Source organism: Agelaius phoeniceus, chromosome 37 (assembly GCF_051311805.1).
Source record: "Agelaius phoeniceus isolate bAgePho1 chromosome 37, bAgePho1.hap1, whole genome shotgun sequence".
Lineage (NCBI taxonomy): Eukaryota > Metazoa > Chordata > Aves > Passeriformes > Icteridae > Agelaius > Agelaius phoeniceus.
In genome coordinates, this window is record NC_135302.1 from 453605 (window position 1) to 474408 (window position 20804).

Here is a 20804-nt window from a genome sequence, read left to right on the forward strand (position 1 = left end):
ATGAAGGGTTAACCCAGTGGGGGACTGGTCAATGGAGGGTTAACCCAGTTGGGACTGGTTGGAGTGGTTGGTTATGGTTTAACCAGTTGGGGACTGGTTAGGCTGGTCAATGGAGGGTTAACCCAGCTGGGGACTGGTTTAACTGGTTGGTGATGGTTTAACCAGTTGGGCACTGGTTGGTGATGGTTTAACCAGTTGGGCACTGGTTGGTGATGGTTTAACCAGCTGGGCACTGGTTGGAGTGGTTGGTTATGGTCGCGTTGGTCGGCGCGGTGGGAATGGGACGATGGCACCTCCCCCACCCAGCTTGGGTTGGTCAACTCAACCCATCCAACCCAAGCCAACTTGACCCAACCCAACTCAACTCAACTCAACTCAACTCAACTCATCCGACCCAACTCATCCCAACTCAACTCAACTCAATCCAACCAACCCAACCCAACCCAACTCAACCCAACTAAACTTGACCCAACTCATCCAATCCAACTCAATTCAACTCAACTCAACTCATCCAACCCAACTTGACCCAACCCGGCCCAACTCAACTCGACCCGACCCAACCCAACCCAACTCGACCCAACCCAACTCAACTCAACCCAACCCAACCCAACTCATCCAATCCAACCCAACTCATCCAATCCAATTCAACCAAACCAACTCAACCCAACCTGACCCAACTCAACCCAACCCGACCCAACTCAACTCAACCCATCCAACCCAACTCAACTCAACTCAACTTGACCCAACTCATCCAACCCAACGCAACCCAACTCAACTCAACTCATCCAACCCAACCCATCCAACCCAACTCAACCAAACCCAACTCAATTAACCCAACTTGACCCAACCCAACTCAACTCAACTCATCCAACCCGACTCGACCCAACTTGACCCAACTCAATTCATCCAACTCAACCAAACCCAACCCAACCCAACCCAACTCAACTCCACCCATCCAACTTGACACAACCCAACCCAACTTGACCCAACTCAACTCAACCAAACCAAACAAACTCAACCCAACCAAACCCAACCCAACCCAACCCAACCCAACCCAACCCAACTTGACCCAACTCAACTCAACCAAACCAAACAAACTCGACCCAACCCAACCCAACCCAACTTGACCTGACCCAACCCATCCAACCCAACCCAACCCAACCCAGCCCCGATTCGTGGGCGTGGCCAGCGGGGGGTGACGGGATGGATGAAGACCAATGAGGAAGAAGAAGAGGAACAAAGGGGGGCGGAGCTTAGATTTGCCAACACCTCGGAGGGGGGGCGGAGCCTCGGGGGGAGAAAAAACAAAATAAAGGGGGCGTGGCCGGCGGTGACGGGACCACCACGTGCTGGTTCGTCCGTTCGCAATTAATTAATTCGTTAATTTATTCGCGATTGATGCGGTTGATTAATTAATTCATGGGGGTATCGGGGGGGAGGGGCACCGGGGGGCGGGGCCTGGGCAGAGAGGGGGGCGGGGCCGGGGGGAGGGGCCTCAGAGGCCCAGGGTGCCCCCGATGGAGGAGGCCAGGACCACGCCCAGCACCACGCAGCAAATGATGATCATGATCTTCTTCTGCGGTTTGGGGAGAATTCCGGCGGGTTTGGGAAAATCGGGGAATTTTGGGGAATTCGGGGAAAAATTCGGGATTTTTTGGGGATTTTTTGGGATTTTTTGGGGATTTTTGTGGGATTTTTTTGGGGGATTTTTGTGGGATTTTTTGAGGATTTTTTGGGGATTTTTTGGGGGATTTTTTGGGGGATTTTTGTGGGATTTTTTGAGGATTTTTTGGGGATTTTTTGGGGGATTTTTTGGGGGATTTTTTGGGGATTTTTTGGGGGGATTTTTTGGGGATTTTTGTGGGGATTTTTTGGGGATTTTTTTGGGGATTTTTTGGGGGGATTTTTGTGGGATTTTTTGGGGTTTTTTTTGGGGGATTTTTTGTGGGATTTTTTGGGGATTTTTGGGGGATTTTTTTGAGGATTTTTTGAGGATTTTTTGGGGGGATTTTTTTGGGGATTTTTTGAGAATTTTTTTTGAGGATTTTTTGGGGATTTTTTGGGGATTTTTTGGGATTTTTTTGGGGATTTTTTGAGGATTTTTTGGGTTTTTTGGGGGATTTTTTGGGGATTTTTTGGGATTTTTTGGGGATTTTTTTGGAATTTTTTGGGGATTTTTTGAGGATTTTTTTTGGGGATTTTTTGGGGGTTTTTTGGGGATTTTTTGGGGATTTTTTGAGGATTTTTTTGGGGATTTTTGTGGGGATTTTTTGAGGATTTTTTGAGGATTTTTTGGGGATTTTTGGGGATTTTTTTGGGATTTTTTGGGATTTTTTTTTGAGGATTTTTTGAGGATTTTTTGGGGATTTTTGGAGGATTTTTGTGGGATTTTTTTGGGATTTTTGAGGGATTTTGGGGGGTTTTTTTAGGGATTTTTTGGGATTTTTTTGGGGATTTTTTGAGGATTTTTTGGGGGATTTTTTTGGTGGATTTTTGTGGGATTTTTTGAGGGTTTTTTGGGGGGTTTTTTGTGGGATTTTTTTGGGATTTTTGTGGGATTTTTTGGGCATTTTTGGGGTTTTTTTGAGGATTTTTTTGGGGATTTTTTGGGGATTTTTTTGGGGATTTTTTGGGGATTTTTTGGGATTTTTTGGGGGGATTTTTGTGGGATTTTGGGGGGGATTTGGGGGTATTTGGTAAATTTGGGGGTGGGGTTTTTTTGGGTGAATTTTGGGTGGATTTGTGGTAAATTTGGGTGGGGTTTTTTAGGGTGAATTTTGGGTGGATTTGGGGTAAATTTGGGTGGATTTGTGGTAAATTTGGGTGGGGTTTTTTGGGGTGAATTTTGGGTGGATTTGGGGTAAATTTGGGGTGGGGTTTTTTGGGGTGGATTTGGGGTAAGTTCAGTGAATTTTGGTGGGTTTTGTTGCATTTTGATGGGTTTTAATGAATTCGATGGATTTGGGTGAATTTGATGGATTTTGGGGGGTGAATTTTTGGTGGATTTGGATGGATTTTGATGAATTTTGGGGGGAAATTTCGGTAAATTTTCGATGAATTTTCGACGATGTTTTTTTTGGATGAGTTTGATGGATTTCGAGTGAATTTCAATGGATTTCAGGCGAATTGTGATGAATTTTTATGGATTTTGATAAAGTTAAATGAATTTCAATGAATTTTGAGTGAATTTCAGGCAAATTTTGATGAATTTTAATGAATTTTAATGAATTTTGATAATGTTAAATGAATTTCAATGAATTTCGATGATTTTCAAAGAATTCCAACGAATTTTGGGTGAATTTTGATGGAATTCAGTGAATTTCATTGAATTTTGATGGAATTCAATGAATTTCAATCAATTTTTGATGAATTTTGATGAAATTTGATGGAATTCAATGAATTTTGATGAATTTTGATGGAATTCAATGAATTTCAATGAAATTTGATGGAATTCAATGAATTTCAATCAATTTTCGATGAATTTTGATGAAATTTGATGGAATTCAATGAATTCCCATGAAATTTTTTTGGGTGAATTTTTGGGAGGTCCCGGCAGCGGGGGAGGGGAGAGAGAACAGCGGAACATCACCGACCCCTCCCCCACCCCCAGCCCCTCCCAGTATAAACCAGTATAAACCAGTACAAACCAGTATAAACCAGTATAAACTGGTATAAACCAGTTCCCTCCCAGTATAAACCAGTATAACCCAGCATAAACCAGTTCCCTCCCAGTCCCTCCCACTTACCTCCCAATCCCCTCCCAGTATAAACCAGTATAACCCAGTATAAACCAATTCCCTTCCAGTCTCCTCCCAGTCTCCTCCCAGTCCATCCCAGTCACTCTGTCCCCTCCCAGTATATCCCAGTATAACCCAGTATCCCCCTATCCCCTCCCAGTACATCCCAGTATAAACCAGTATAAACCGGTGTCCCCACTGACCCTCCCAGTCCCCTCCCAGTCCCTTCCCAGTATAAACCAGTATAACCCAGTCCCTTCCCAGTATCCCCCCAATTCCCCCCAGTCCCCTCCCAGTTCCCTCCCAGTATATCCCAGTATAACCGGGTGTCCCCACTGACCCTCCCAGTCCCTCCCAGTCCCTCCCAGTATAAACCAGTCCCTCCCAGTTCCTCCCAGTCCCTCCCAGTTCCTCCCAGTCCATCCCAGTTCCCTCCCAGTATAACCCAGTATAACCCAGTCCATCCCAGTCCCTCCCAGTCATTCCCAGTTCCCTCCCAATCCCCTCCCAGTATAACCCAGTCCCTCCCAGTCCATCCCAGTCCCTCCCAGTCCCTCCCAGTATAACCCAGTCCCTCCCAGTCCATCCCAGTCCCTCCCAGTCCCTCCCAGTATATCCCAGTATATCCCAGTCCCTCCCGGTGTCCCCACTGACCCTCCCAGTCCCTCCCAGTCCCTCCCAGTTCAATCCCAGTCCCTCCCAGTTTAACCCAAACCCCTCCCAGTTGCTCCCAGTTCCCTCCCAGTCCATTCCCAGTTCCCTCCCATTCCCCTCCCAGTATAACCCAGTATATCCCAGTATAACCGGGTGTCCCCACTGACCCTCCCAGTCCCTCCCAGTCCCTCCCAGTCCATCCCAGTCCCTCCCAGTCCCTCCCAGTATATCCCAGTATAACCCAGTCCATCCCAGTCCCTCCCAGTCATTCCCAGTTCCCTCCCAATCCCCTCCCAGTATAACCCAGTCCCTCCCAGTCCATCCCAGTCCCTCCCAGTATATCCCAGTATATCCCAGTCCCTCCCAGTGTCCCCATTGACCCTCCCAGTCCCTCCCAGTCCCCCCCAGTCCATCCCAGTCCCTCCCAGTATAACCCAAACCCCTCCCAGTTGCTCCCAGTTCCCTCCCAGTCCCTCCCAGTCCATCCCAGTCCCTCCCAGTCCCCTCCCAGTATAACCCAGTATATCCCAGTATAACCGGGTGTCTCCACTGACCCTCCCAGTTTATCCCAGTCCATCCCAGTCCCTCCCAGTCCATCCCAGTCCCTCCCAGTGTCCCCACTGACCCTCCGGGCCTTGCTCTGGTACTTCACGGCTTTCTTGGTGTCGGACACGGCGCGCTCGACGTAATCCACCGAGTGCTCCACGTTGTACTCGATGCGGTCAATCATCTCCCCCTGGGGGCAGAGGTCACCTGAGTGACCACTGGTCACTCATGGTCACCACCGGTCAGTGATGGTCACCATTGGTCACTCAGAGTGACCGCTGGGCACTCGTAATCCACCGAGTGCTCCACGTTGTACTCGATGCGGTCAATCATCTCCCCCTGGGGGCAGAGGTCACCTGAGTGACCACTGGTCACTCATGGTCACCACTGGTCAGTGATGGTCACCACTGGTCACCATTGGTCACTCAGAGTGACCGCAGGGCACTCGTGATCCACCGAGTGCTCCACGTTGTACTCGATGCGGTCAATCATCTCCCCCTGGGGGCAGAGGTCATCTGAGTGACCACTGGTCAGTGATGGTCACCATTGGTCACTCATGGTCACCATTGGTCACTCAGAGTGACCGCTGGGCACTCGTAATCCACCGAGTGCTCCACGTTGTACTCGATGCGGTCAATCATCTCCCCCTGGGGGCAGAGGTCAGCCTGAGTGACCACTGGTCATCCTGAGTGACCGCCGGTCATCCTGAGTGACCAATGGTCAGTGATGGTCACCATGGTCACCATTGGTCACTCATGGTGGCCACCAATCGTTCATGGTCACTACTGGTCACTCGTGATCCACCGAGTGCTCCACGTTGTACTCGATGCGGTCAATCATCTCCCCCTGGGGGCAGAGGTCATCTGAGTGACCACTGGTCAGCCTGAGTGACCGCTGGTCAGTGATGGTCACCATTGGTCAGTGATGGTCACCACTGGTCAGTGATGGTCACCATTGGTCACTCAGAGTGACCACTGGGCACTCGTGATCCACCGAGTGCTCCACGTTGTACTCGATGCGGTCAATCATCTCCCCCTGGGGGCAGAGGTCACCTGAGTGACCACTGGTCATCCTGAGTGACCACCGGTCAGTGATGGTCACCATTGGTCACTCATGGTCACCATTGGGCACTCAGAGTGACCGCTGGGCACTCGTGATCCACCGAGTGCTCCACGTTGTACTCGATGCGGTCACTCATCAACCCCTGGGGGCAGAGGTCAGCCTGAGTGACCACTGGTCATCCTGAGTGACCACCGGTCAGTGATGGTCACCGCTGGTCAGTGATGGTCACCATTGGTCACCATTGGTCACTCGTAATCCACCGAGTGCTCCACGTTGTACTCGATGCGGTCAATCATCTCCCCCTGGGGGCAGAGGTCACTCTGAGTGACCACTGGTCATCCTGAGTGACCACTGGTCATCCTGAGTGACCACTGGTCAGTGATGGTCACCATTGGTCACCATTGGTCACCATTGGGCACTCAGAGTGACCGCTGGGCACTTGTGATCCACCGAGTGCTCCACGTTGTACTCGATGCGGTCACTCATCAACCCCTGGGGGCAGAGGTCACCCTGAGTGACCACTGGTCATCCTGAGTGACCACCGGTCAGTGATGGTCAGCACCGGTCAGTGATGGTCACTCAAGGTCACCACTGGTCACTCATGGTCACCATTGGTCACTCATGGTCACCACTGATCACTCATGGTCACCACTGGTCAGTGACGGTGGTCAGTGGTCACTCATGGTCACCACCGGTCACTCATGGTCACCACTGGTCAGTGACGGTGGTCAATGGTCACTCATGGTCACCACTGGTCAGTGACAGTCAATACTGGTCACTCATGGTCACCACTGATCAGTCATGGTCACCATTGGTCACTGAGAGTGACCACTGGTCAGTGGCGGTGGTCAGTGGTCACTCATGGTCACCATTGGTCACTCCCAATGTCCCATAACCCATCCCGATGACCACTGGTCACTCAAGGTGACCCTTGATGGGTTCTTGGTGACCCTCAATGGCTCCAGATGGACTTTGATGGGTCCCAATGACCACTGGTCACTCCTGATGACCCGTAACCCATCCCAATGACCACTGGTCACTCCCAGTGACCCGTAACCCATCCCAGATGACCCTCAATGGGTTCTTGGTGACCACAGGTGGATCTAGGTGGGTTTTGATGGGTCCCAATGACCACTGGTCACTCCCAGTGACCCATAACCCATCCCGATGACCACCGGTCACTCCTGATGACTTCTGGTCCCTCCCGATGACCCGTGGTCACTCTGAATGACCCATAACCCATCCCGATGACCACTGGTCACTCCCAGTGACCCGTAGCCCGTCCCAATGACCACTGGTCACTCAAGATGACCCTCAATGGGTTCTTGGTGACCCTCAATGGCTCCGGATGACCCGTGGTCACTCCCAATGACCCGTAACCCATCCCAGTGACCCGTAACCCATCCCAATGACCCGTGGTCACCCAGCGGTCACTCAGCGGTCACTCAGTGGTCACTCGGCACGGACCTGGCTCTCGACCAGCATGGCCATGTCCACGAACATGTCGTGCAGCTCGCGGATGCCCTTTGGCCACTGACCACAACCCATAACCCATCCCAATGACCCGTGGTCACTCAGTGGTCACTCAGCGGTCACTCGGCACGGACCTGGCTCTCGACCAGCATGGCCATGTCCACAAACATGTCGTGCAGCTCGCGGATGCTGGTCTCCAGCTTGATGATCTCGTTGTGCCGCGTCTCGATCTCGTTCAGCGCCTGCTTGGTCATCTGCGAGTCCATCTTGATCTGCGGGGGGAAGGGGGGCGGTCACTCGGGGTCACCCGGGGTCACCCGGGGTCACCTGGTGGTCACCCAGGATGTCCAGGTGGTCAGCTGGTGCTGGGGACCTTCAGGTGGTCACCTGGTGGTCACCATGGATCTCCAGGACCTTCAGGTGGTCACCAAGGTGACCTTCAGGTGGTCACCATGGATCTCCTGGTGGTCACCTGGCGGTCACCAGAGGTCACCTGGCGGTCACCTGGTGGTCACCATGGATCTCCAGGACCTTCAGGTGGTCACCATGGATCTCCAGGTGGTTCTGGTGGTCACCTGGTGGTCACCCAGGATGTCCAGGTGGTCACCTGGTGGTCAGCCAGCACTGGGGACCTTCAGGTGGTCACCTGGTGGTCACCATGGATCTCCAGGACCTTCAGGTGGTCACCCAGGATGTCCAGGTGGTCACCATGAATCCCCTGGTGGTCACCTGGTGGTCACCATGGATCCCCAGGACATTCAGGTGGTCACCCAGGATGTCCAGGTGGTCAGCATGGATCTCCTGGTGGTCACCTAGTGGTCACCATGGATCTCCAGGACCTTCTGGTGGTCACCCAGGATGTCCAGGTGGTCACCCAGGATGTCCAGGTGGTTCTGGTGGTCACCTGGTGGTCACCATGGATCCCCAGGACCTTCAGGTGGTCACCCAAGTGACCTTCAGGTGGTCACCACGGATCTCCAGGTGGTCACCATGGTGGTCAGCTGGTCCCAGAGATCTCCAGGACCTTCAGGTGGTCACCATGGATCTCCTGGTGGTCACCATGGATCTCCAGGACATTCAGGTGGTCACCCAAGTGACCTTCAGGTGGTCACCACGGATCTCCAGGTGGTCACCATGGTGGTCAGCTGGTCCCAGAGATCTCCAGGACCTTCAGGTGGTCACCATGGATCTCCTGGTGGTCACCATGGATCTCCAGGACATTCAGGTGGTCACCCAAGTGACCTTCAGGTGGTCACCCAGGTGACCTTCAGGTGGTCAGCATGGATCTCCTGGTGGTCACCTGGTGGTCACCTGGTGGTCACCTGGTGGTCAGCTGATGGTCAGCTGGTCACCATGGATCTCCAGGACATTCAGGTGGTCACCCAAGTGACCTTCAGGTGGTCACCCAGGATGTCCAGGTGGTCACCATGGATCTCCAGGTGGTCACCTGGTGGTCAGCTGATGGTCAGCTGGTCCCAGAGATCTCCAGGTGGTCACCATGGATCTCCAGGACCTTCAGGTGGTCACCCAAGTGACCTTCAGGTGGTCACACAGGATGTCCAGGTGGTCACCATGGATGTCTAGGTGGTCACCTGGTGGTCACCAGAGATCTCCAGGACCTTCAGGTGGTCACCCAGGTGACCTTCAGGTGGTCACCATGGATCCCCTGGTGGTCACCTGGTGGTCAGCTGGTGGTCAGCTGGTCCCAGAGATCTCCAAGGTGGTCACCCAGGACATCCAGGTGGTCACCAGTGACCCCCAGTCCCTCCCAGTGACCGCTGGTCACTCCCAGTCCCTCCCAGTGACCCCAAAGACCCCCAGTCAGTCCCGGTCAGTCCTGGTGACCACGGTGGTCACTCTGGTCACTCCGGTCACTCTGGTCACTCTGGTCAGTCCCAGTGACCACAGTGGTCACTCTGGTCAGTCCTGGTCAGTCCTGGTGACCACGGTGGTCACTCTGGTCACTCCGGTCACTCTGGTCAGTCCTGGTGACCACGGTGGTCACTCCGGTCAGTCCCAGTCAGTCCCGGTGGTCACTCTGGTCACTCCGGTCACTCTGGTCAGTCCCAGTCAGTCCCGGTGACCACGGTGGTCACTCCGGTCACTCCGGTCAGTCCCGGTCAGTCCCGGTCACTCCGGTCACTCTGGTCAGTCCTGGTCAGTCCCAGTGACCACAGTGGTCACTCTGGTCAGTCCTGGTGACCACGGTGGTCATTCTGGTCACTCTGGTCAGTCCCGGTCACTCCGGTCACTCTGGTCAGTCCCAGTCAGTCCCAGTGACCATGGTGGTCACTCCGGTCACTCCGGTCACTCTGGTCAGTCCTGGTGACCACGGTGGTCACTCTGGCCAGTCCCGGTGGTCACTCCGGGGGTCACTCCGGCCGCGGTCACTCACGTCGTCCGTGAAGATGGCCAGCTTGCCGCTCTCCAGCATGTCCTCCAGCTCCTCGTTGGTCGTGGTCCGGCCGGCTGGGGGAGAGTGACCGCTGAGTGACCACTGAGTGACCACTGAGTGACCACTGAGTGACCACTGACCCCCTGATGACCCCCGGCCATTCCCATGCCTGACCACTCCCCCCACACTGACCACTGAGCCCCGAGTGACCCCTGGCCCCCCTGCACTGACCACTGAGCCCTGATGACCCCGAGTGACCCCTGATGACCCCAGAGTGACCCCTGATGACCCCAGATGACCCCTGATGACCCCTGATGACCCCAGGGTGACCCTCACTGATCTCCAGCCACCTCTGCAGCCGCTCCTTGCAGTGGTCAGTGCACGGTGACCCCTCGGTCCCTCCCCATCCCCTGATGACCAATGATGACCAATGACTCCAGGTGACCCCAGAGTGACCACAGCAGTGGTCAGTGACCCCAGGGTGACCCCGAGTGACCCTCACTGATCTCGTCCCCATCCCCTGATGACCAATGATGACCAATGACCCCAGGTGACCCCAGAGTGACCACAGCAGTGGTCAGTGACCCCAGCTGACCCCAGAGTGACCCTCACTGATCCCCAGCTCTCTCTGCATCCGCTCCTTGCAGCGGTCACTGTGACCACTCTGTCCCCATTCCCGGATGACCAATGATGACCAATGATGACCAATGACCCCAGGTGACCCCAGGTGACCCCAGATGACCCCAGATGACCCCAGAGTGACCCTCACTGATCCCCAGCTCTCTCTGCATCCGCTCCTTGCAGTGGTCACTGTGACCACCCTGTCCCCATCCCCTGATGACCAATGATGACCAACGATGACCAATGATGACCAGTGATGACCAACGATGACCAGTGATGACCAGTGATGACCAATGACCCCAGATGACCCCAGGGTGACCCCGGGTGACCCTCACTGATCTCCAGCTCTCTCTGCATCCCGTCCTTGCAGTGGTCACTGTGACCGCTCTGTCCCCATCCCCTGATGACCAATGATGACCAATGATGACCAATGATGACCAACGATGACCAATGATGACCATTGACCCCAGATGACCCCAGAGTGACCACAGCAGTGGTCAGTGACCCAGGGTGACCCTCACTGACCTCCAGCTCTCTCTGTATCCGCTCCTTGCAGCGGTCACTGTGACCACTCTGTCCCCATTCCCTGATGACCAATGATGACCAATGACCCCAGAGTGACCCCAGTGACCCCAGATGACCCCAGGGTGACCCCGATGACCCCAGAGTGACCCTCACTGACCTCCAGCTCTCTCTGCATCCGCTCCTTGCAGTGGTCACTGTGACCGCTCTGTCCCCATCCCCTGATGACCAACGATGACCAATGATGACCAATGACCCCAGATGACCCCAGAGTGACCACAGCAGTGGTCAGTGACCCCAGTGACCCCAGATTGACCCTCACTGATCTCGAGCTGTCTCTGGATCCGCTCCTTGCAGTGGTCACTGTGACCACTCTGTCCCTCACACTGACCATTCCCTGATGACCAATGACCCCAGATGACCCCAGGTGACCCCAGTGACCCCAGATGACCCCTGGGTGACCCCAGATTGACCCTCACTGATCTCGAGCTGTCTCTGGATCCGGTCCTTGCAGCGGTCCCGGTACTTGGACTGCGTCGCGTTGTACTCGGTCATCACCTCCACGAACTTGCGGGACAGCGTCGAGTGCTGGGACACAGGTGAGACATGGACAGGTGAGACACCACAGGTGAGACCACACAGGTGAGACACCACAGGTGAGACCCAACAGGTGAGAGACAGGGGAGACCACACAGGTGAGACCCGACACAGGTGAGGCATGGACAGGTGAGACATGGACAGGTGAGAGACAGGTGAGACACAGGTGAGACACAGGTGGGACAGGTGAGACATGGACAGGTGAGATATGGACAGGTGAGAGACAGGTGAGACCCCACAGGTGAGAGACAGGTGAGATATGGACAGGTGAGATATGGACAGGTGAGACAGGTGAGAGACAGGTGAGATACAGGTGAGACACAGGTGAGGCACCACAGGTGAGACCACACAGGTGAGACAGGTGAGATATGGACAGGTGAGATAGGGACGGGTGAGACATGGACAGGTGAGATACAGGTGAGACATGGACAGGTGAGATACAGGTGAGATACAGGTGAGACACGGGGACAGGTGAGACAGGTGAGAGACAGGTGAGACAGGTGAGACATGGACAGGTGAGATATAGGTGAGATATGGACAGGTGAGACAGGTGAGACAGGGACAGGTGGGATATGGACAGGTGAGATATGGACAGGTGAGACACAGGGACAGGTGAGACACAGGTGAGAGACAGGTGAGGGACAGGTGAGGGACAGGTGAGATACAGGCGAGACATGGACAGGTGAGACACAGGTGAGACACGTGAGATATGGGACAGGTGAGACCACACAGGTGAGACCGGACAGGTGAGAGACAGGTGAGATACAGGTGAGAGACAGGTGGGACAGGTGAGACCAGACAGGTGAGACACAGGGACAGGTGAGACATGGACAAGTGGGATAGGTGGGACAGGTGAGGTCATACACTGCTGCTGCTGCTGGTGACGATGATGATGACGATGGTGATGATGATGATATCACCGTGATGATGATGATGATGAAGCTGATGATGGTGATGATGACGATGCAGTCAATGATGACGATGCAGTCAATGACGATGATGATGAAGCCAACGATGGAGCCGATGATGAAGTCGATGATGACGATGATGATGAAGTCAACAATAAAGTCGATGACGATGACGATGACGATGAAGCCAATGACAATGAAGCCATTGATGACGATGAAGATGAAGGACAATGGCAATTAAACCATTGATGAAGCCGATGATGATGATGATGATGAAGATGAAGCCAATAATGAAGCCAATGATGATGATGACGATGATGATGATGACAATGAAGCTGATGACAATGAAGCCATTGATGATGATGAAGACGAAGGACAATGATGAAGTCGATGATGATGAAGATGAAGCCAATGACTCTGATGATGATGAAGGTGATGATGATGATGACAATGACAATGATGAAGGTGACGATGATGATGGTGATGACGATGAAGCCAATGACAATGAAGCCATTGATGATGATGAAGATGAAGGACAATGATGAAGCCAATGATGATGACAATGACCATGATGACGATGATGATGAAGATGAAGCCAATGACGATGACGATGATGATGAAGATGATGACGATGAAACCGATGACGATGAAGCCATTGATGATGATGAAGACGAAGGACAATGTTGAAGTCAATGACTCTGATGATGATGATGATGAAGGACAATGTTGAAGCCAATGATGACTCTGATGATGGTGATGACGATGATGATGAAGGTGGCGATGAAGGCTCACCCGCGTCTTGCAGATCCGCAGGTCGGCCGAGGACCGGCTCAGCGATGAAGATGATGATGAAGATGGTGAAGGACAATGATGAAGATGAAGATGATGAAGCCAATGATGACGATGATGATGATGATGACGATGATGAAGCCAATGAAGCCATTGATGATGATGAAGATGAAGGACAATGATGAAGTCGATGACGATGACGATGACGATGACGATGATGATGACGATGACGATGAAGCCAATGACAATGAAGCCATTGATGACGATGAAGATGAAGGACAATGGCAATTAAACCAATGATGAAGCCGATGATGATGATGATGATGAAGATGAAGCCAATAATGAAGCCAATGATGATGATGACGATGATGATGATGACAATGAAGCTGATGACAATGAAGCCATTGATGATGATGAAGACGAAGGACAATGATGAAGTCGATGATGATGAAGATGAAGCCAATGACTCTGATGATGATGAAGGTGATGATGATGATGACGATGACGATGATGAAGGTGACGATGATGATGATGGTGACGATGAAGCCGATGACAATGAAGCCATTGATGGCGATGAAGGTGAAGGACGATGATGAAGTCAATGATGATGACGATGACCATGATGACGATGATGATGAAGATGAAGCCAATGACGATGATGATGATGATGATGACGATGATGATGAAGATGAAGCCAACGATGACTCTGATGATGATGAAGGTGATGACGATGATGACGATGATGAAGGTGACGATGATGATGACGATGATGATGATGATGACGATGATGATGATGATGATGATGAAGGTGACGATGATGATGATGATGATGATGGTGATGAAGGTGGTGACGAAGGCTCACCTGTGTCTTGCGGATCCGCAGGTCGGCCGAGGAGCGATTCAGCCCCTCCTCCTGCTCGATGCTCTGCTCGATGGCTGCGGCCGGACAGCGGTCACTCGGTCAGCGGTCACTCAGGGGTCACTCAGGGGTCACTCGGTCAGCGGTCACTCGGTCAGCGGTCACTCGGGGGTCACTCAGTGGTTACTCAGTGGTCACTCACTCAGCGGTCACTCGGTGGTCACTCGGGGGTCACTCACTCAGTGGTCACTCATTGGTCACTCAGCAGTCACTCACTCAGTGGTCACTCATTGGTCACTCAGCAGTCACTCAGCGGTCACTCACTCAGCGGTCACTCAGTGGTCACTCATTGGTCACTCACCCAGCGGTCACTCACTCAGTGCTCACTCATTGGTCACTCAGTGGTCACTCAGTGGTCACTCAGTGGTCACTCACTCAGTGGTCACTCAGCGGTCACTCAGCGGTCACTCACTCAGTGGTCACTCAGTGGTCACTCAGTGGTCACTCATTGGTCACTCATTGGTCACTCATTGGTCACTCACTCAGTGGTCACTCACTCAATGGTCACTCAGCATTCACTCAGTGGTCACTCAGCGGTCACTCAGTGGTCACTCACCCAGCGGTCACTCAGTGGTCACTCAGTGGTCACTCAGCGGTCACTCACTCAGCGGTCACTCAGCGGTCACTCAGTGCTCACTCAGTGGTCACTCATTGGTCACTCAGCAGTCACTCATTGGTCACTCATTGGTCACTCACTCATTGGTCACTCAGCGGTCACTCACTGGTCACTCAGTGCTCACTCAGCAGTCACTCAGTGGTCACTCACTCAGCGGTCACTCACTCATTGGTCACTCACTCATTGGTCACTCATTGGTCACTCAGTGGTCACTCATTGGTCACTCAGTGCTCACTCAGTGGTCACTCACTCATTGGTCACTCAGTGGTCACTCAGTGCTCACTCATTGGTCACTCATTGGTCACTCAGTGGTCACTCAGTGCTCACTCATTGGTCACTCATTGGTCACTCATTGGTCACTCATTGGTCACTCATTGGTCACTCAGCGGTCACTCATTGGTCACTCATTGGTCACTCATTGGTCACTCACTCACTGGTCACTCATTGGTCACTCACCCATCGGTCACTCACTGGTCACTCAGGGCAGGGGTCAAAGGTCACCTTTCAATTTGGAGCGCACTTTGTTCGCCGTTTTCTTGATGTCGGCCGTGAGATCCTCGAGCTCCTGCTTGGTCTCTGAGGGACCGAGAGTGACCACGAGTGACCAAGAGTGACCACTGAGTGACCACTGAGTGACCACTGAGTGACCACCCGCTGACCACCCACTGACCAGTTACTGACCAGTTACTGATTGATTAATGACTGATTAATGACTGATGAGTGACCGGTGAGTGACCACTGAGTGACCACTCACTGACCACCCACTGACCAATTACTGACAATTAGTGATTGATTAATGAATGATTAATGAATGATGAGTGATCAGTGAGTGACCGGTGAGTGACCACCGAGTGACCACTGAGTGACCACTGAGTGACCACCCACTGACCACCCACTGACCACCCACTGACCACCCACTGATTGATTAATGACTGATTAATGACTGATTAATGACTGATAATTGACTGATTAATGACTGATGAGTGATCAGTGAGTGACCACTGAGTGACCACTGAGTGACCACTGAGTGACCACCCACTGACCACCCACTGACCACCCGCTGATTGATTAGTGACTGATTAATGACCAATTAATGACTGATTAATGACTGATTAGTGACCAATGAGTGACCAATGAGTGACCAACCACTGACCAGTTACTGACAATTACTGATTGATTAATGACTGATTAATGACTGATTAGTGACTGATTAATGACTGATTAATGACTGATAATTGGATGATGAGTGACCACTGAGTGACCACTGAGTGACCACTCACTGACCACCCACTGACCACCCACTGACCACCCACTGACCACCCGCTGACCAATTACTGACAATTAGTGATTGATTAATGACTGATTAATGACTGATTAGTGACCACTGAGTGACCACTGAGTGACCACTGAGTGACCACTCACTGACCAATTACTGATTGATCAATGACTGATTAATGACTGATTAATGATTGATTAATGGCTGATTAATGACTGATTAATGACTGATTAATGACTGATTAGTGACTGATTAATGACTGATTAGTGACTGATTAATGATTGATTAATGATTGATTAATGATTGATTAATGACTGATTAGTGACTGATTAATGACTGATTAATGAATGATGAGTGACCAGCGAGTGACTCTGACCCCATTAATGACCCAATTACCCCACTAATAACTGCAATAATTATCCTGTTAACTAATTAGCTCATTCATTAATTAAATCATTATTTAATTAATTAACGATTAATGATTAATGATTAATGATTAATTAGTAATGATTAATGATTAATGATTAATGATTAATTAAATAATTATTTAATTAATAATTAATTAACGCACTCTCATCAGGGTTGGGGGCGGCCAGGATGGCGCTGTGCTGCTCCTTAATGACCCCATTAACCCCATTAATGACCCCATTAATGACCCAATAACCCCATTAACGACCAGAATAACTGATTAATTGATTAATTAATTAATTAATAATTAATTAACGCACTCTCATCAGGGTTGGGGGCGGCCAGGATGGCGCTGTGCTCCTTAATGACCCCATTAACCCCATTAATGACCCCATTAATGACCCAATAACCCCATTAACGATCCCAATAATTGATTAATCAATTAATTAATTAATTAATCATTAATTAACTCACTCTCATCAGGGTTGGGGCGGCCAGGATGGCGCTGTGCTGCTTCTTCACCTGCTCCACGTCCTCCGAGAGTTTCTCGATGCAGCCCCGGATCTCCTCCACCTAAAATGGGGCAAATTCCGGCAAATTTGGGCAAATTCGGGAAAATTTGGGGAATTTTGGGGGAAAATTTGGGGATTTTGGGGAAAAAATTGGGGATTTTTAGGGAAAAAATTGGGGATTTTTGGGCAAAAAATTGGGGATTTTTGGGGAAAAATTGGGGATTTTTGGAAAAAAATTGAGGGGTTTTATTGGGGAAAAATTGGGGATTTTATTGGGGGAAAATTGGGGATTTTTAGGGAAAAATTGGGGATTTTGGGGTAAAAAAATAGGAATTTGTGGGTGGGAAAATTGGGGATTTTTGGGGGAAAATCGGGGATTTTTGGGGAAAAAATTGAGGGGTTTTTGGGGAAAAATTGGGGATTTTTGGGGACTGTCCCAGAAAAACCTGGGTGGAATTTTGGGGATTTTTTGGGGGGATTTTTGGGGAAATTTTGGGGATTTTTTTTGGGGGATTTTTTGGGGGATTTTTGGGGAAATTTTGGGGGCAAATCTGGGGAATTCTTTGGGATTTTATGGGGGGAACTTTGGGGAGATTTTTGGGGTGAAATTTGGGGGATTTTGGGGGAATTTGGGGCAATTTTCAGGGGATTTTGAGGATTTTGGAAGAATTGGGGGAATTTGGGGGGGATTTGGTGAAATTTGGGGATTTTGGGGGAATTTTGGTGAAATTTGGGGATTTTGGGGGTCCCAGAGCAATTTTGGGGGATTTGGGGGAATTTGAGGGAATTTTAGGGGTTCTTGCAAATTTTAGGGGATTTGGGGGGAATTTGGGGATTTTGGGATTTTTGCGGAAATTTGGGGGGGGGGTTTTGGGGAATTTTTGGGAAATTTGGGGGATTTTGGGGATTTTGGGGGTCCCAGGGAAATTTTGGGGGATTTTTAGGAGTCAAATAAGTGAGAATTTGGGGCATTTTGGGGGGTCCTGATGGATTTTAGGGGTCCCGATCCCATTTTTTTGGGGTCCCTGACCCGATTTTTGGGGGTCCTGATCCATTTTTTGGGTTTTTGGGGGGTCCCAATCCCATTTTTTGGGGTCCTGATTCCGATTTTAGGGGTCCTGATCCCATTTTTTGGGGTTTTTGGGGGTTCCAAACCCAATTTTTGGGGTCCCAAACCCATTTTTGGGGTCCTGATCCCATTTTTTGGGGTCCCTGACCCGATTTTGGGGGTTCCAAACCCATTTTTTGGGGTTTTTTGGGGTCCCGATCCCATTTTTGGGGTCCCTGACCCGATTTTGGGGTCCCTGTGCCATTTTTTGGGGTCCTGGACCCATTTTAGGGGGTCCCGGACCCAATTTTTGGGGTCCCTGATCCCATTTTTGGGGGGGTCTCGGGTTGGTTTTTTGGGGTCCCTGATGCCATTTTTGGGGTCCCGGACCCGATTTTGGGGGTCCCGATCCCATTTTGGGGTCCCTGATCCCATTTCAGGGGTCCCATACCCATTTTTTGGGGGTTCCTGACCCGATTTTGTGGGTTCCGATCCCATTTTTTGGGGTCCCGATCCTGTTTTTAGGGTCCCTGACTCAATTTTGGGGGTCCTGGACCTGATTTTGGGGGTCCCGATCCCATTTTTTGGGGTTTTGTGGGTCCCAATTCCATTTTTGGGGTCCCTGACCCGATTTTGGGGGTCCCAGTGCCATTTTTTGGGGTCCCTGAGGGTTTTTGAGGGTCCTGGACCCGATTTTGGGGTTCTGATCCCATTTTTGGGGGTCTTGGGTTGTTTTTTGGGGTCCCCTGATCCATTTCGGGGGGTCCTGATCCCATTTTTGGGGGTCCCTGACCCGATTTTGGGTGTCCTGATCCCAATTTTGGGGGTCCCGATCCCATTTTTAGGGGTCTTGGGTTGTTTTTTTTGGGTCCCTGATGCCATTTTTGGGGTCCCTGGTCCCATTTTTGGAGGTTCCAAACCCATTTTTTGGGGTTTTTGGGTGTTCCAAAGCCAATTTTTGGGGTCCTGATCCCATTTTTTGGGGGTTTTGGGGGTCCCGGACCCAATTTTGGGGTCCCGATCCCATTTTTGGGGTCCCTGACCCGATTTTGGGGTCCCTGATCCCATTTTTGGGGTTTTTTTGGGGTCCCGGACCCAATTTTGGGGGTCCCGATCCCATTTTTGGGGTCCCTGACCCGATTTTTGGGGTCCCAGTGCCATTTTTTGGGGTTTTGGGGGTCCCAAACCCATTTTTTGGGGTCCCACCTGCTCGAAGAACTCGTCCATGAAGTGGTCCCTGTCCACCGTCACCACCTCCTCCTCATCGTCGCTGTCCTTGGCCTGCGGGGGGCGCTCTCAGGGGGGCGTGGCCTCGCCAAAACCACGCCCACAAAGGAGAAAGCCACGCCCCCAAATTAAAAAAAAAAAAAAGCCCCCAAAAATCCGAAAATTCCCCACTTAAAAAAGCCAAAATCGTCCACGGGACTCCCCAAATCTGCCCCAAAAATCCCCCCAAAAAAATCCCAAAAAATCATCCCAGAATCGCCAAATATTCACCCAAAAAATACCCCCAAAAACCCCAAAAAAATCCCCAAAAAATCCCCCCCCAAAAAAACCCAAAAAATCCCCAAAATCCTCCCAAAATCGCCAAATATTCCCCCCAAAAATCCCCCAAAATACTCCCCCAAAAAAACCCCAAAAATTCCCAAAATTCCTCCCAAAATCACCAAATTCCCCCCAAAAAATCCCCAAAAAAATTCCCCAAAATCCCCCTCAAAAAATCCCCAAAAAAATCCCCCAAAAAATCCCCAAAAAAATCCCCAAAATCGCCAATATCCCCCCAAAAATCGCCCAAAATCCCCCCAAAAATCCTCCCAAAATCGCCAAATATCCCCCCAAAAAAACCCCAAAAATTCCCCCAAAAAATCCCAAAAAAACCCCCAAAAATCCCAAAAATCCCCCCCAAAAACCCCCAAAAATCCCTAAAAATCCCACGGACCCCCCCCACAATTCCCCACCCCCCACCCCCTCCAAACCTCCCCCAATTCCCCCCAAAATCGCCCCAAAATCGCCCCCAGACCCCAAAAAATTCCCAAAAATTTAAAAAAATCCCAAAAATATCCAAAAAAATCCCCCCAAAAATCCCAAAAAATTCCCCAAAAATTCCCAAAAATCCCCAGGACCCTTCCCCACAATTCCCCACCGCCATCACCCCAAAACCCCCCTCGAGACCCCCCCAAAATCCCCCAAAATTCTCCCAAATCCCCCTCCGGATCCCAGGACCCCCAAATTCCCCCCAAAAACCCAAAAAAATTTAAAAAAATTCCAAAAAAAATCCCAAAAATTCCCCAAAAATCCCAAAATTCTGCCCCATCTCCCACCATCCCCCGAGACCCCAAAACCCCCCTCAGGACCCCCCCAAACCCCCTAAAAATCCCCAAAATCCCCAAAAATCCCCCAAAATCGACCCCAGACCCCAAAATTCCCCAAAAATCCCCAAAAAATACTCAAAAATCCCAAAGAATCCCCCAAAAAATCCGAAAAAATTCCCAAAACCGCCGGGACCCCTCCCCACCATTCCTCAGCCGCGAGACCCCAAACCCCCCCAAAAACCCCAAAAAAAACCCCCAAAAATTAAAAAAAAAAATCCCAAAAATAAATAAAAAAACCCAAAAAATCCCCCAAAAATCCCCAAAAATTCCCAAAAAAATCCCAAAAATTCCCAAAATCCCCGGGACCCCTTCCCACATTCCCCTCCCCAGCCCCCCAAAACCCCTCAAG

General features: G+C 51.0%; 1 protein-coding gene across 1 annotated transcript; it reads right to left on the bottom strand.

Moving 5' to 3' along the window:
* Positions 1-1361: 1361 nt before the first annotated feature.
* LOC129134510 (syntaxin-1B) lies at positions 1362-19378 on the bottom strand. The gene is given in 10 exon segments (XM_077193288.1): positions 1362-1576; positions 5017-5127; positions 7607-7744; positions 9868-9941; positions 11490-11598; positions 14167-14240; positions 15341-15415; positions 16998-17015; positions 17018-17096; positions 19290-19378. Coding segments are annotated over 10 exon segments (780 nt in total). The 5' UTR covers positions 19311-19378; the 3' UTR covers positions 1362-1495.
* Between the last annotated feature and the right edge of the window lie 1426 nt (positions 19379-20804).